Source organism: Chrysemys picta, chromosome 10 (assembly GCF_011386835.1).
Source record: "Chrysemys picta bellii isolate R12L10 chromosome 10, ASM1138683v2, whole genome shotgun sequence".
Lineage (NCBI taxonomy): Eukaryota > Metazoa > Chordata > Testudines > Emydidae > Chrysemys > Chrysemys picta.
In genome coordinates, this window is record NC_088800.1 from 73,899,672 (window position 1) to 73,913,323 (window position 13,652).

Below are 13,652 nucleotides of genomic sequence, written 5' to 3' on the forward strand. Positions count from 1 at the left end.
TCTATTTTACTTATAATATGCAGCTCTTAGGTTTAGACTATATATTGAAGATAGTAGCACAATGTTGTTGTAGAGAATTTTAAATTAAATGTTGGTCCATTTAATTACTAGTTTAATCACGTCATTACTAGAACTAATGAAATTGATTTATAGGTTTTTTTGAGTAATTATTCTTGTCACTTTTCTTGACAAGAGGATTTAGGTAAAAGTGAACATTTGAGAACGGAAGTGCACGTTAATAAATGTTAGATTCTTTCTGTCAAGCATTTGTAGCAATGCTAGTATTGTTAAATAATTTAGTTTCTTTGTAGAGTCATTAAAACTGATTTTTGTTCTAACGTGCAATGTAAATACTACATATGAAATGGATAGAAACAAAATAAAGGAAACAAATAAGCTTATGGATCTGTTTGCACATGCTCAATAGAGACTTATAAACGTTTGGCAACTAAAGTCGCTGAAGATTCTGTCTGTGCTGGACATGCTCCAGCCTAGGGCTGCAGGACTGTCTCTACAACTGCCCCTCCGGGCAGCTGCGGGCCGCTGAGACACCCCGCATCAGAATTAAGAGCATGGAAATTGTTCTCAGTGCTTCCTTTGCTGGCGCCCAAGCAGGATGAAGGAGAAGGGAGGAGGCAGTCTGACTGGAATGCAGAGTGTTGAGGAATCCGGTCTGGGGATGGCGAGTAGGGAAACTGGGACAAAGGTGGTGGGGAAACGACTGGTGCAAGGAGTTGTTGGTGGTACAGGCCTGAAGAAGACTCTTTGTAGCCCAAAAGCTTGTCTTTCTCACTGACAGAAGTTGGTCTAATAAAAGATAACACCCACCTTGTCTTAGTGAACGGTTGGCATTCTATACTTAACAGTGAAGTTTTTAATTAGGGCTGTCAATCACACAGTTCATGCATGCGATTAAGGTAAAACAAATTAACTAGATTTTAAAAAAGTCGTGATTAATTGCAGTTTTAATTGAACTATTAAACAATAATAGAATACCAATTTAAATGTATTAATAATTAGAATACTTACATGTATTTAATTTTTTTAATATAACTGCACTCAAACAAAACAATGTAAAACTTTAGCGCCTACAAATCCACTCAGTCCTACTTCTTGGTGAGCCAATCGCTAAGACAAATGAGTTTGTTTACATTTACCTGCCCGCTTCTTATTTACAATATCACCTGAAAATGAGAACAGGCATTCGAATGGCACTGTTGTAGTCAGCGCAACAAGGTATTTACATGCCAGACATGCTAAACATTCGTATGTCATCTGGCATGTAAATACCTTGCAGCGCTGGCTACAACAGTGCCATTCAAACGCTTGTTCTCATTTTCAGGTGATTTTGTAAATAAGTTGGCAGGTAAATGTAAACAGACTTATTTGTCTTAGCGATTGGCTCAACAAGAAGTAGGACTTTGTGGATTTGTAGGCGCTAAAGTTTTACATTGTTTTGTTTTTTGAGTGCAGTTATGTTAAAATCTGCATTTGTAAGTTGCACTTTCACGATAAAGAGATTGCACTACAGCACTTGTATGAGGTGAATTGAAAAAAACTCTGTTTGTAATTAAAATTTTTTATATATATAATATTAGTGTGAGCACTCTACACTTTTCAATTGCAACACAGAATACAATCAATATATTTGAAAATGTAGAAAAATCGCCAAAATATTTATAATCAATTTAAATTGGTATTGTATTATTGTTTAACAGTGCAATTAAAACAGCAATTAATCGCGACTATTTTTTTAATCTCGTGATTAATTGTGATTATATTTTTAGTAATTTGATATTCCTATTTTTAATAATTACATGGCAGTATGCCATATAATCTTACAATACTATAAACGAAGTTTTTTGTACCATACTACTGAAGTAAGTAGTATGAACTTTCTTATTGTGGTAAATATATTAGGATCACTTTTTGGTTTCCTACTGTGGAATAAAGCAGTGGCAAATCCTACTTCTCTGCAGTAGTAAATGAATTTAAGATTTTTAAAGAATACTTTTACCATAATTCTTTTTTCTAAATATTGTTTGACAGATGTTTAGATACTGTACATTACTGGTATGAAGATAGTTGCTTGGGTAATCTTATTTTTAAAAGGTAGCCACTTGAATAATTTTCTCCTCCTACCATTGGGACTGGTTTAGTTTAAAGGTGGTTAATGCTGTTATTTCTATATACCCGTGTACATTTGGCTTTAAACCTCTGTAGTTGATGATGCTTCATCATTATTCATTACTCAAAACTCTACTTATGCTTTTCAAAAATACTGTACTACTTAACTAATGAGAACTCCCATTAAAATCCAGCACTTCAATAGCAAATATTATCCACACTGAATAGAACAACCACAATTACTTAACCGCTATTCAGCACATCATTTTCTCTTCAGTCCTACAAATGAAACACCATAACGTATTCAGCCTTGTGTCAGAATTGTCTCCCACCCACCTTTCTTGGTCTCAGTAATTCCAATGGAAATATATTTGTGAGTGCAGGCTTTGAGGTATTGGTGGCTGAGCAGAAATAACAACAGGACTTGGGTAAAAGAAGACCGCACTTGAATATTTCTGTGAATAGAAGATGCAGAGGCTTGTACTGAGGACTAAAGCTGGGTCAAGTTTTATAGCGGTAACTTTTTTCACTGAAAAATGCAGTTTAGGGACAATTTTAGTGAATTGTTTGTTGAAACAAATGAGAGATCTTGGAACAAAGTTTTTCAACATGAATGAAGCATCTTGTTTCAATTTTTCAGACTATATTCACAAGGGGGATTTAAGCACCAAAACTGGAGGCGGAGCAAGAGAAATAGGTGGTGGTAGTAGTAGTGGTGCCCCCTTATAACATTTAGCCCAGTGATTAGGCCACTCACCTGGGATGTGGGAGTTCCAGATTTGAATTGATGTTCCAGAGCAGGGACCTTGAACCACTATTCCTCCCCTCTTCCCCACGTGAGTGCCTAACCTCCAGGGTATTCTGGGGATGGGTGTTTCTCAATTTCTCCTGTTAAAGCTGTTCCACTTTTTATAAAATACTTAAATATTCAGTGAAGTAGACCTAGGAACCAAATAAGTCCTCCTCCCAGATGAGGCAAGTCCTCTGACCACTGGACTATAGAGTCATTCTCTGTTTCTGGCCCAATGATTACTCAAGTATTTTATACAAAGATTCAACGGGAAAGGTGAGACCCCCCCATCTCAGAATACCCTATAGCCTGGCAGTTAGGGTACTCACTGGCAGCGGGGAGACCTGGATTCAAGTCCTTGCTCAGGAGTGGAGTCCTGGAGATTGTTACCCCTTTCCAGATAAATATAAGAATGTAGAGTAATGGTTAGGATGGCAAATTTTACTTGCATGAGCAATTGAGAGAACCAGGCCATCTGGGACTTCCAGTTGTTGAACTGCAGTCTGTCGTAACTCCCTCCAGTGCTCTGAAGAAGTCTTCCAGTTTGTCATCTCTTGCAAATCTTCTACTTGCTTATTTGTGATGCCTACAGGATAATGAGTTGGAAAAGGCAAAGCTCGCTCCATCCGGCAGCTAGTAGGCCAAAAAACAAACAGGCAGGAAGGTGGGTGGCCCTATTGCTTATATAACATTTAGATGGTAAGCTCTTTGGTACAGGGACTGTTCTTTTGTTCTGTGTTTTGCACAGCACCTAGCATTAGGGTTCCTAGGCACTACAGTAATCCAAATAATGAATAATATTCTTCTGCTTTCTATTAGGTGAAGTCATACAGCCTAATTCACTGTAACAGTGGTTATGTTTTAGGATGGGAGACAGACAGGGCTAGCAAAATCTTGTATTTTCCATTCATTAGATTAGTTTAGTTTCAGACATCCTGTTTCTGGGCTTGAAGCACCCATTTCTCATAAGCACTTCTTTTAAAAGTCCATCAAAATAAGCTGTTTTATACCTTCTCTTCAATATCTTTCTCTTTAAGGTATTTCCACAGGCAAATATAATGTAGCCCATTGTTCCAAGCAGTTTCTAGCCAGGCAAGGGTGAGAGCCACTTTCTTCTCTGCTTTCACCACTCCTGTAATGTTAAAAGTATGCAAATAGGTAGGTAGTGGCTTCCAGTGTCTCATATTTTGCAGATCTGGAAAACATGGCTGGTGTAAGAAAACAGAATTGAAACTCTTGTAATATGGAAGCCTGGAATCATGTTGTTGTTGAGTTCACACAGGTTTAATGTGAGCTAACAAGTCTAATGCTCTTTTGTTTGTTGTTTTTTCCACTATACGTGTTCTTCTAGGAACAGCCCAATCAGGCCAACTTTGCCAACATTTGCACTGGGTTAGAGGTCCTAAGTTTCCTATTAACTGTACTGCAGTCTCCAGCTATCCTTAGCAGCTTCAAACCTCTGCAACGAGGAGTAGCTGCTTGTATGACATGTGGAAACACCAAGGTTTTGAGGGCTGTCCACAGTCTACTCTCTCGCTTAATGAGTATATTCCCTACAGAACCAAGTATGTGGTATTTTCCTCCTCCTTTTTCTTTTATCACTGCATAACTTAAGTGGTTGTGGGGGGAGGAGGGGAGCAGGGAGACATTTCTGAATATGCTAATCTTCTGTTTTATGTGTTCTACATTTTATGGTCCATTTTAGCTTGCACTTTCAACCTCCGCTTAAAAAAAAAAAAAAAAAAAAAAAAGTTGAAATAAGTAATCATGTGGAATACTTCATTAGCCATTGACATAAAAACTTAATAACCTGTGGCAGTCATTACTTTGACTCAAGAAATGCCTGCTATAAATTTAATGTCTTTTGCAATTACCATTTTTCTGCTTTGAAAAATGCTGTTTTTCAGTAGTTGAACATCACTGTTTTACTAAGACAAGAAAGGGAAATCGGGTGTAAAGAGAGGCTTTAGGTAATATGGAACACTTGACAAGGATAAGTCCTGTCATAGCACTACTAAATTTAATCAAGACCATCGTATTACTAGGAAAATTTTAGTGAGCATACTGGGGAAGTGATACCCAACACAGAGGCCACAGTGGTTGTATAATAGATAAAGGTTTTTTTACATGCAAGTACAGAAGGTTCAGAGAGAGCCCCTTGTGCTGTTTTAATAATTATAATATTCTAAAACTTATTTGGTTTTTATGTTGTCAACTCTGTCTCAGGTACTTCAAGTGTAGCGTCAAAATATGAAGAACTGGAATGCCTATATGCTGCAGTCGGGAAGGTTATTTATGAAGGACTTACTAATTATGAAAAAGCCACTAATGCTAATCCTTCCCAACTCTTTGGTGAGTTTCTCGTTCCTTTCATACATGTCTATAGATTGGCTCTCTAATTAGCGTGTTCTTTGTCATTAGGTTTTATTTTATTTTCTGTAAGGGGGTTGATAGTCGTGTAGATAGTGCTGTGTGCTGCCTTGGGAAATCTGGATGTAGACATGACCTTGGGATGAAGGCTGACAGCCTTGAGGAATAAGACTACAGGGCTCATTGCATTCTGTCATTTCCAAGCAGCTGGCTTGAAGATAAGTATTGAAAATGGATACTGGTGGCTGGATAGGTGTCTTAGTTACTAAGGGCACGTAGGAACGAGAAAAGGCATTTAAAGTAACAATGATGTAAAGTAAAAGCTATTGGAAATTTCAATTGGAGCAGCAAAAATCCTGCAGTTACTATTTTTGGGGCATAAGATCATGGGGTTTTTTAAAAAGTGAAATAAATACACTTAAACGTTTTTTGTCCAGTATTTTTCTTTTGAATACAAGCACCAGTTTGTTGAAAGCATCGTAATGTTAGCTGATTTAAATCATATAAGAATCTTATTTAGAACTTGGATTCTGAATAAGTGAAGAATCTCAGATACAGTACACTCTTTTCAAAAGGTAACATTTCTGAATGTATTTTTATTAAGCACAGTTTTGAAAAGCCCAAACGCATTCCTAGTTCACTATTTATTTACATTGATTAAACTACCATGGAACTAATCTCCCTTTTGGTTCTTGTCTGAACGCTTGACTACAACTGAGATATGTGGAATGATTAGACAGTTTGACTAGTCATACCAAGTTTGGCTCAGAATTGGTTCTGTCAATAATGCAGACTTGAAATTACACAAGTTAGAAAAGCTTGCTGCTTTAAATGGCAAATGTCCTTCACTATCCTAGTTTGTGATCTGTGCAGACAGGTGTAATTTCACTTAGGGAATTGCCTATTTGTCAGGTGTCAGGATGTGCTGTACAACACGCTAACCAAGAAAGAGACTTTTTATCATTTGTCCAGAGCACACTCCAAGGTTAGATTCTACTGTTTTCCCTGAGTCAGTCTATATCTTATCGATGCTTTATTAAAAAAAAAAAAAAAAAAAAAAAAGAGACTCTTAAAAGATACCAAAGTTCAGGCAAATTTGTGAGGGGCAGAAAAGGAGGGACAAAATAAGGTAAAGCTTTCAAAGCAGTCATTCTGTCTGTTAATAAAACACTGAAACTCTAAATATTGCTGTGGGTTATTTGATGAATTATAAAGATGCAGAAAAGTGGGAAATGGTTGGTTGTTACTGCCAGAATAGGGTTTCTAATCTATATGTATACTGTGTGAGGAGAGGTGTTGCTATATATCTTGTAAAATCAACTGCCGTACATGAACACCAACATACTTCAGAGGAGCATCAATCGCTACATTTATATCCAATATATGTGCACAGGCATTGTTAACAAATATTACAGTCTGAGGAGAAAAATACGTATTTGTTCTAATACAGATACTTAGGAAGTGTCTTTAATACTAAATGACAGCTCCTGCATAGCTCAAGTATGTACCCTTTTAATTTCTTATCTACTTAGTAACTGATATATGAAACTAATGACATTCTGGGAGGATTAATCTATATGTCCAACAAGTATGATGCTTTATTTTCATATTATGGGATTTAAGAACTGACACTGTTCCAAGGCATGAAAAAAGCCATTTAACAAGGCAAAAGTCAACTATTAGATATATTTAGGGTATTTCTATTGCAAAACTGAGCTTCTGACTGAGTAGCAAGGAATGCTTTGAGAGAGCTAAATAGAAAAATATTGCAATTCATCTTGGTTTGCTAGCCTTTTCCATCATGTATCTACATAGATTTCCTGTCTTTGTAACCGGGATAGCTGAATATCCAAGGTAGGACACAACTTTCCAAAAGTAGAGCACTCTGACTATCCTTTCATAGGACAAGTACAGAATTTAGTTTGCTCAAAATAGGGCATGTTGTCCCTAGCCTCTGTTTGCCAGAAGCTGGGAATGGGCAACAGGGGATGGATCACTTGATGATTACCTGTTCTGTTAATTCCCTCTGGGGCACCTGGCATTGGCCACTGTCAGAGGATAGGATACTGGGATAGATGGACCTTTGGTCTGACCCAGTATGGCTGTTCTTATGTTCATCTGGTTACCCAAAGTATGAATGATAATTTTAGTTGCCTTTAAAGAGTTTTTATTTATATCTTAGGTACTTTAATGATTCTGAAGTCTGCATGCAGTAACAATCCAAGCTACATAGACAGACTGATTTCAGTCTTCATGCGATCCCTACAGAAGATGGTCAGGGAACATTTAAATCCACAGGCTGCATCAGGAACAGCAGAAGCAACCACAGGTAGTAATGCGGGTCAATAAAGGTTTTAAGTAATGTAATCCTATCATAATGCAGAGATTGAGTGGTTTTAGCTGCTTGTGTATTTGTTAAGGTTTTGAATTCCATCGTGCATTGAATAATTTGAAAATAATCCAATAAAAAGTGAGAAATCTTGTTGAAAGTATCGACTGGAAAAAAAATAACATTTTTTGTGTTCTTAATACCTGCTGAACAACTTAATATTGAGTCAAACATCAATTGGTTAGTAAATGTTTGAAATGCATTATATTTAAAAATTGAATTCTTCAGGAGTATAGGTTGACAGTTCTCTGCTTTCAGTGACTCTTAATTTAATAGGTACAAGCTAATAGTAGTGAAGCAGTTGTTTGTGAAATCAATTGGTGCCCTTGTTATCTTCTTACAGTGGTGACTTTATCAGTAGATGGAGTTTTGCCTGTCATCAAATGATCCAAATCATGAGTCAATACAAAATGCAAAAATGCTGCTAAAGAAATACAGTGCTATTAAAGAACAAAATATTTCAATTAATGATGAAGCTGCTGAGGAAAATTGTTTGGAAGAAGCACTTCCAATATTAGATTTCTATCTTGCATTCTAATTACACAGAACAGGACCTTGTGAATTGAGACTAATCCCTGAGTAACTCATTGCAAATTATTAAATTTGGCAGATAAGCAAGTCAGGAAATTAACAGAATAAGAATACTGCATCACAAAATATTGTTTTCATTTTGACAAGTTTAGCTTCAATTATTTATACCTCATGATTTATTGGCATACTGTAATATTTGTCAAAGTATTATTAAAATGAGGCCTCACCACCTCCTTTCCAACTGAATTCTTTTCACATGGGCGTGACCAAAGGGGAAGGCTGTCCTGAAGAGCACTGTGGGCCATTGTTTTGGGTATGATACACAGACTGTTTTTCAAAGTGATTATAGGGGTTTATATCCATGGTAACATTTTCTGTTGTTATTTTAATAGTTCCCTAGAATTTTCCATAAAGTTGCACCCATAAAGAGGCTTTAACCATGTTATCCTTTAATTGCAGGATGAATTGATTTAAATCAAGGCCATTTAAATCACCACATGGAAAGCCTCCATTTAAATAATTGATTTAATCAACTTTTCCACTTGTATTTCAGTTACTTTCTGAAGAATTCTCATTGGTTGATATAACTATTAAAACATGTTGATTTACAACTAAATAGAACCTTTATGCTAGATTTGGTAATCTTTTTGCTACCTAGCGAACTATATACATTTATTTAAACAATTATATAGCTTAATATTTTCAGATGATTATTAATTGTACATTTTCAGTAGGTTAGAAAACAGTGAATGATATATTATTTACTTGGTAATTAACTTTTTTGTTCATGATTTATCATGCTGCATTAGGATGGTAACTGGAATTAAATGTTATATGCAGTTTTGTGTTTAATTAATTTTTTATTAAACAAAACCTGAAATGTTTTGGATATATAAACTTTTCTTATCAAAACATGTTTCACATTTACAACAAAATTATAATTAGGCCTTAACATATTTTGTGTTGTATTTAGCTTTCATTTTAAAAGGTTTTTTTAAAAAATAAACATATTATAGTTTAATAAAATAAAACACTTTTTTTTTTACATTTTTTTGTAATTATTTAAAAAAAATCATTAATTACCCATCCTGCTTGGGATGTGGGTATGTGGTAGTACTGCTGAAAAGGATCTGGGAGTTATAGAGGATCACAAATTGAATATAATTCAACAATGTGATGAAGTTGCAAAAAAAGCTAATATTCTGGGTGTGTTAATTTGAGCATTGTATGCAAGACACTGGAGGCAATTGTCCTGCTCTCCTTGGCACTGATGAGGGCTCAGCTGGGTACTGTGGCACCCAGAATTGGACACACTTTTGGAAAGATGTGGACAAATTGGGGAGAGTCCAGAGGAGATCAACAAAAGGATAAAAGGTTTCGAGAACCTGACCTATGAGGAAAGGTTAAAAAAACTAGACATGTTTAGTCTGGAGAAAATTAAACTGAGGGGGAGCCTGATGAGTCTTCAAATATGTTAAGAGCTGTTACAAAGAGGACTGTGATCAATTGTTCTCCATGTCCACTGGAAGTAGGACAAAAAGTAATCCATTAAAGCTGCAGCAAGGGAGGTCTAGGTTACATATTAAGAAAATCTTTCTACCTATAAGGATAGTTAAGTACTGGAGCAGGCTTCCAAGGGAGGTTCTGAAAACCCTGTCATTGGAGGTTTTTAAAGAACAGGTTGGACAAATACCTGTGAGCGATGGTCTAGGTTCACTTAGGGTTACCATATTTGAACTTTCAAAAAAGAGGACACTCGCCCCGCCCCACCCCACCCCCTAGCCACTCCCTCCCACTTCCTGCCCCCCTACTTGAACCCCCAACACATCCAACCCCCCCCCCCACTCCTTGTCCCCTGATCGCCACCTCCCGGGACCCCTGCCCGTAACCACCCCTGGGACTCCACCCCCTAGCTAAGCCTCCCTTGTCCTTGTCCCCCCCCCCCCCCAACTGCCCCCCTAGGACTCCACTCCCTACCTGTCCCCTGACTGTTCTGACTCCTATCCACGCCCCCGACCCTGCCAGATCCCCAGGACTCCCACGCCTATTCAACCACTGCCTGTCCCCTGACAGCCCCAATCCCTCTCCACACCCCTGCCCCCTGACAGCCCCGCCACAGAACCCCGACCCATCCAACCCCCCTGTCCCCTGACTGCTCTGATCCCTCTCCACACTTCCGCCCCCTGAAAGCCCCCCCCCATAACTCCCGACTCATCGAAACCTCTCCCTGCTCCCTGGCTGCCCCCCGGGACTCCCCTTACCACCATGCCGCTCGAGCCACTGACGCCTCGTAGAGCAGGCTGCCGCGCTGCCGTGTGCATAGCCCCTCCCCCACAGAGTGCTGAGGCAGGAGAAGGGGGGAGCGGGGGAGGGGCTCTGGCTGCTCGAGGCCAATGGGAGCGGCTCAATCGGGCCCAGCCACCCTATCAGCCATGCCGCACTCTGCATGGAAAGGATGGGGGGAAATCCCGGACCTTTCTACCTTATTACAATTCTTTCCGGACAGCTATTTAAAGACAAAAAAGCCGCACATGTCCGGGGAAATATGGACGGATGGTAACCCTAGGTTTACTTGGTCCTACCTCAACTCAGGGGACTGGACTAGATTACCTTTTGAGAGCCTTTCCAGTCCTCCATTTCTGTGATTAGATGTTTCTTGCGTAACATGTTCATTGGCTTGCCTATCTGTTGCCTGAGAGAAGGGGTGATATTTAGCTGTTATCAGCTTCACAGATTGTTAGCAAAGTTAGAACTTGAAGCTTCTACTGTGCAGATCACACTGAAACCATTTTTTCTGGCATATGAAATGACCGATGAATAAAATTTATGCACTTCTATCCATAGCAGGTACAAGTGAACTGGTAATGCTGAGCTTGGATCTTGTGAAAACTCGTCTTGCAGTGATGAGCATGGAGATGAGGAAAAATTTTATCCAAGCTATTCTAACATCTCTCATTGAAAAATCTACTGATGCTAAAATTCTTCGTGCAGTGGTAAAAATAGTGGAAGAGTGGGTGAAAAACAATTCTCCAATGGCAGCCAATCAGGTAAATTGAAAAGTTAAATCAGGTGAAAATCTTTATTCCAATCAAAAAATAATGAAAACCTGTAACTTGCATTTTCTGTTCAGTGTTTGACAAAGGGTTCTGTAAGGACCTAAGTCTGCATATTTTTAAGAGCCGTCTATAAGTTGTGAACACTCTGGGTTCCCAAGGAAGAAATAAAGTTAAGAATGCTCAGCACATTATGGGCTACATTTTCCCTTTCATGTGAAATAGTGCTTTGCTAAGAAAACTATGTATGTTTTTTTTAAAGCCAAAGGTTCAAGTGTCCAAAAGCCAGTATTCTAGGGCCATGTAAAGTTGCTTCAGTTAAAGTAAGATGATGGAATATTTGTAGGTGAAGCTATATCTTACCAATTATATCACTTTCCATAACATCATGCAGTGTACTTACCTACATCTTATTTCTGAAATAATTTGGCAGTGAATAATGTCCAAAATGTTGTGAGTTCAAGCTAAGATCCTGATTCAAATTTTTAAGTTTACAGGCTGAAAATTTTAGACCGTTGAAAATCTTCTTTCTGTGGTGTGATGAGTACATATTTTTATGCCTATTGTTGTGTGGGTACTGTGGGGCTTTTCTCATGCAGTGACCCAAAACCTTTTATTCTTATGTACTTCACAAGGCATAATTGCTATTGTCTTAAGTGTAGGGGGTTTTCCCGCATTGTTCTTGCCTCAGTTTTTTGTGATAGGCATGGATAGGCTCTTGAAAAGAGTGTCGTAGGGGGTGTTGATCATTGTAGCAGAGATATGTCTGTAGGTTTTGTATCTGATGTTCTGGCAGGGTCTGATGTTGCTTTGAGTTGGTGTGCCCTGGTGTGTAGGGAGCTTGCTTCTGGTGATGAGCTTGGAGAGGTTGCAGTGTTGTTTGAAGGCCAGAAGTGGGAGTTTAGGAAAGATTTGTTTCAGGATGGGGTCCCCCATCGAGTATGGGTTCTAGTTGTTTGATATCCCATATGGGTTCCAGTGTCGGGTAGTAGGTGACAACTAGGGCTGTGTGCGTTATTTCTGTATTGAGGCAGGTTCTCTCTGGGTATTTGGGTGGCCCTATACTTAGGCTAAACAGTCTCTTCCACATTGCACGTTGCTGTGATGCTGGGAGTTCTTTTCCCAGACCTGAAGAAGAGTTCTGTGTGGCTCAAAAGCTTGTCTCTCCCACCAACAGAAGTTGGTCCAATAAAAGATATTGCCTCACCCACCTCGTCTCTCTAGTATGGTTCAATGGGAGCGTAACCTAAAAAAAATGTTTTACACCTTTCTGGACCACTGGCTGGTCACAGTATTTATAGTCCTAAGAATGTCCATACTAGGTCAGACCAGTGGTCCATATAGCCTGGTATCCTGTTGTCCAACAGTGGCTGGTCTCAGATGCTTCAGAAAAAATTAGCAGAACAGGGCAATTTATTGAATGTTCCATCCCCTGTCATCCAGTCGCAGCTTCTGGCAGTCAGAGATTTAGGGATACCTAGTGTATACGGTTGCATCCCTGACCATCTTGGCTAATGGCCATTGATGGATCTTTCCTCCATGAACATATAATTCTTTTTTAAACCCAGTTTCCACAGGTTGACTGGGTGGTGTGTTAATAAGTACTTCCTTATGTTTGATGTAAACCGGCTACCTATTAATGTCATTGGGTGACCCCTAGTTCTTGTGTAAGATGAAGGGTTAGATACGCTTATTCACTTTCTCTACACCATCAATGATCTAGACTTCCCCCATTAGTCATCTCTTTTTTAATATGAACTGCCCCAATCTTTTTAATATCTCCTCATGTGGGAGCTGTTCCATACCCCTAATAATTTTTGTTGCCCTTTTCTGTACTACTTCCAGTTCTAATATCTTTTTGAGATGGGGTGATCAGAACTGTATGCAGTATTCAAGGTGCGGGTGTACCATGGATTTATATAGTGGCATTAGCTATTACACAATTAAACTTTTTAATCTTTTAATGATTTTAGGCATCCATAGCTTTATTTATCCATAGCATTAATTTATATTTCCAGTGTAGTATCTATGCTAGAACTATAAATACTTTAGCGTTTTGGGGGTTTTTTACTTTTAGAAAGCATGACCTTGTGTCAAGCCATTTTTCAGTAGCGTAGGAGTGAAAAAAATGGTGTAGAAGATGGCTGAAATGTACTTTTGAACATGCCATTTCTCCTTGTGTTTCAAGATGAATTGAGAAAATTAATCATGTCTCTTTTTAACAGACACCTACTCTCCGGGAGAAGTCCATTTTGCTAGTGAAAATGATGACCTACATTGAAAAGCGTTTTCCAGAAGACCTTGAATTAAATGCCCAGTTCTTAGACCTTGTTAACTATGTCTATAGGTAATTATAGCAATTAATCAAGTATTGCAGCTTATTGGTTCATAA

The 13,652-nt window shown here is 38.4% G+C and overlaps 1 protein-coding gene across 9 annotated transcripts in view; it reads left to right on the plus strand.

The window, feature by feature from the left end:
- TRRAP (transformation/transcription domain associated protein) overlaps positions 1–13,652 on the plus strand; it is a 153,997-nt gene that overhangs the window by 63,821 nt on the left and 76,524 nt on the right. For all 9 annotated transcript variants that reach the window (XM_008164651.4, XM_024102353.3, XM_042853179.2 and 6 more), the window contains 5 exons: positions 4,269–4,482; positions 5,144–5,269; positions 7,470–7,616; positions 11,052–11,254; positions 13,486–13,607. In XM_008164651.4, the coding sequence (XP_008162873.1) occupies positions 4,269–4,482; positions 5,144–5,269; positions 7,470–7,616; positions 11,052–11,254; positions 13,486–13,607 (812 nt within the window). The remainder of the gene's footprint in view (positions 1–4,268; positions 4,483–5,143; positions 5,270–7,469; positions 7,617–11,051; positions 11,255–13,485; positions 13,608–13,652) is intronic.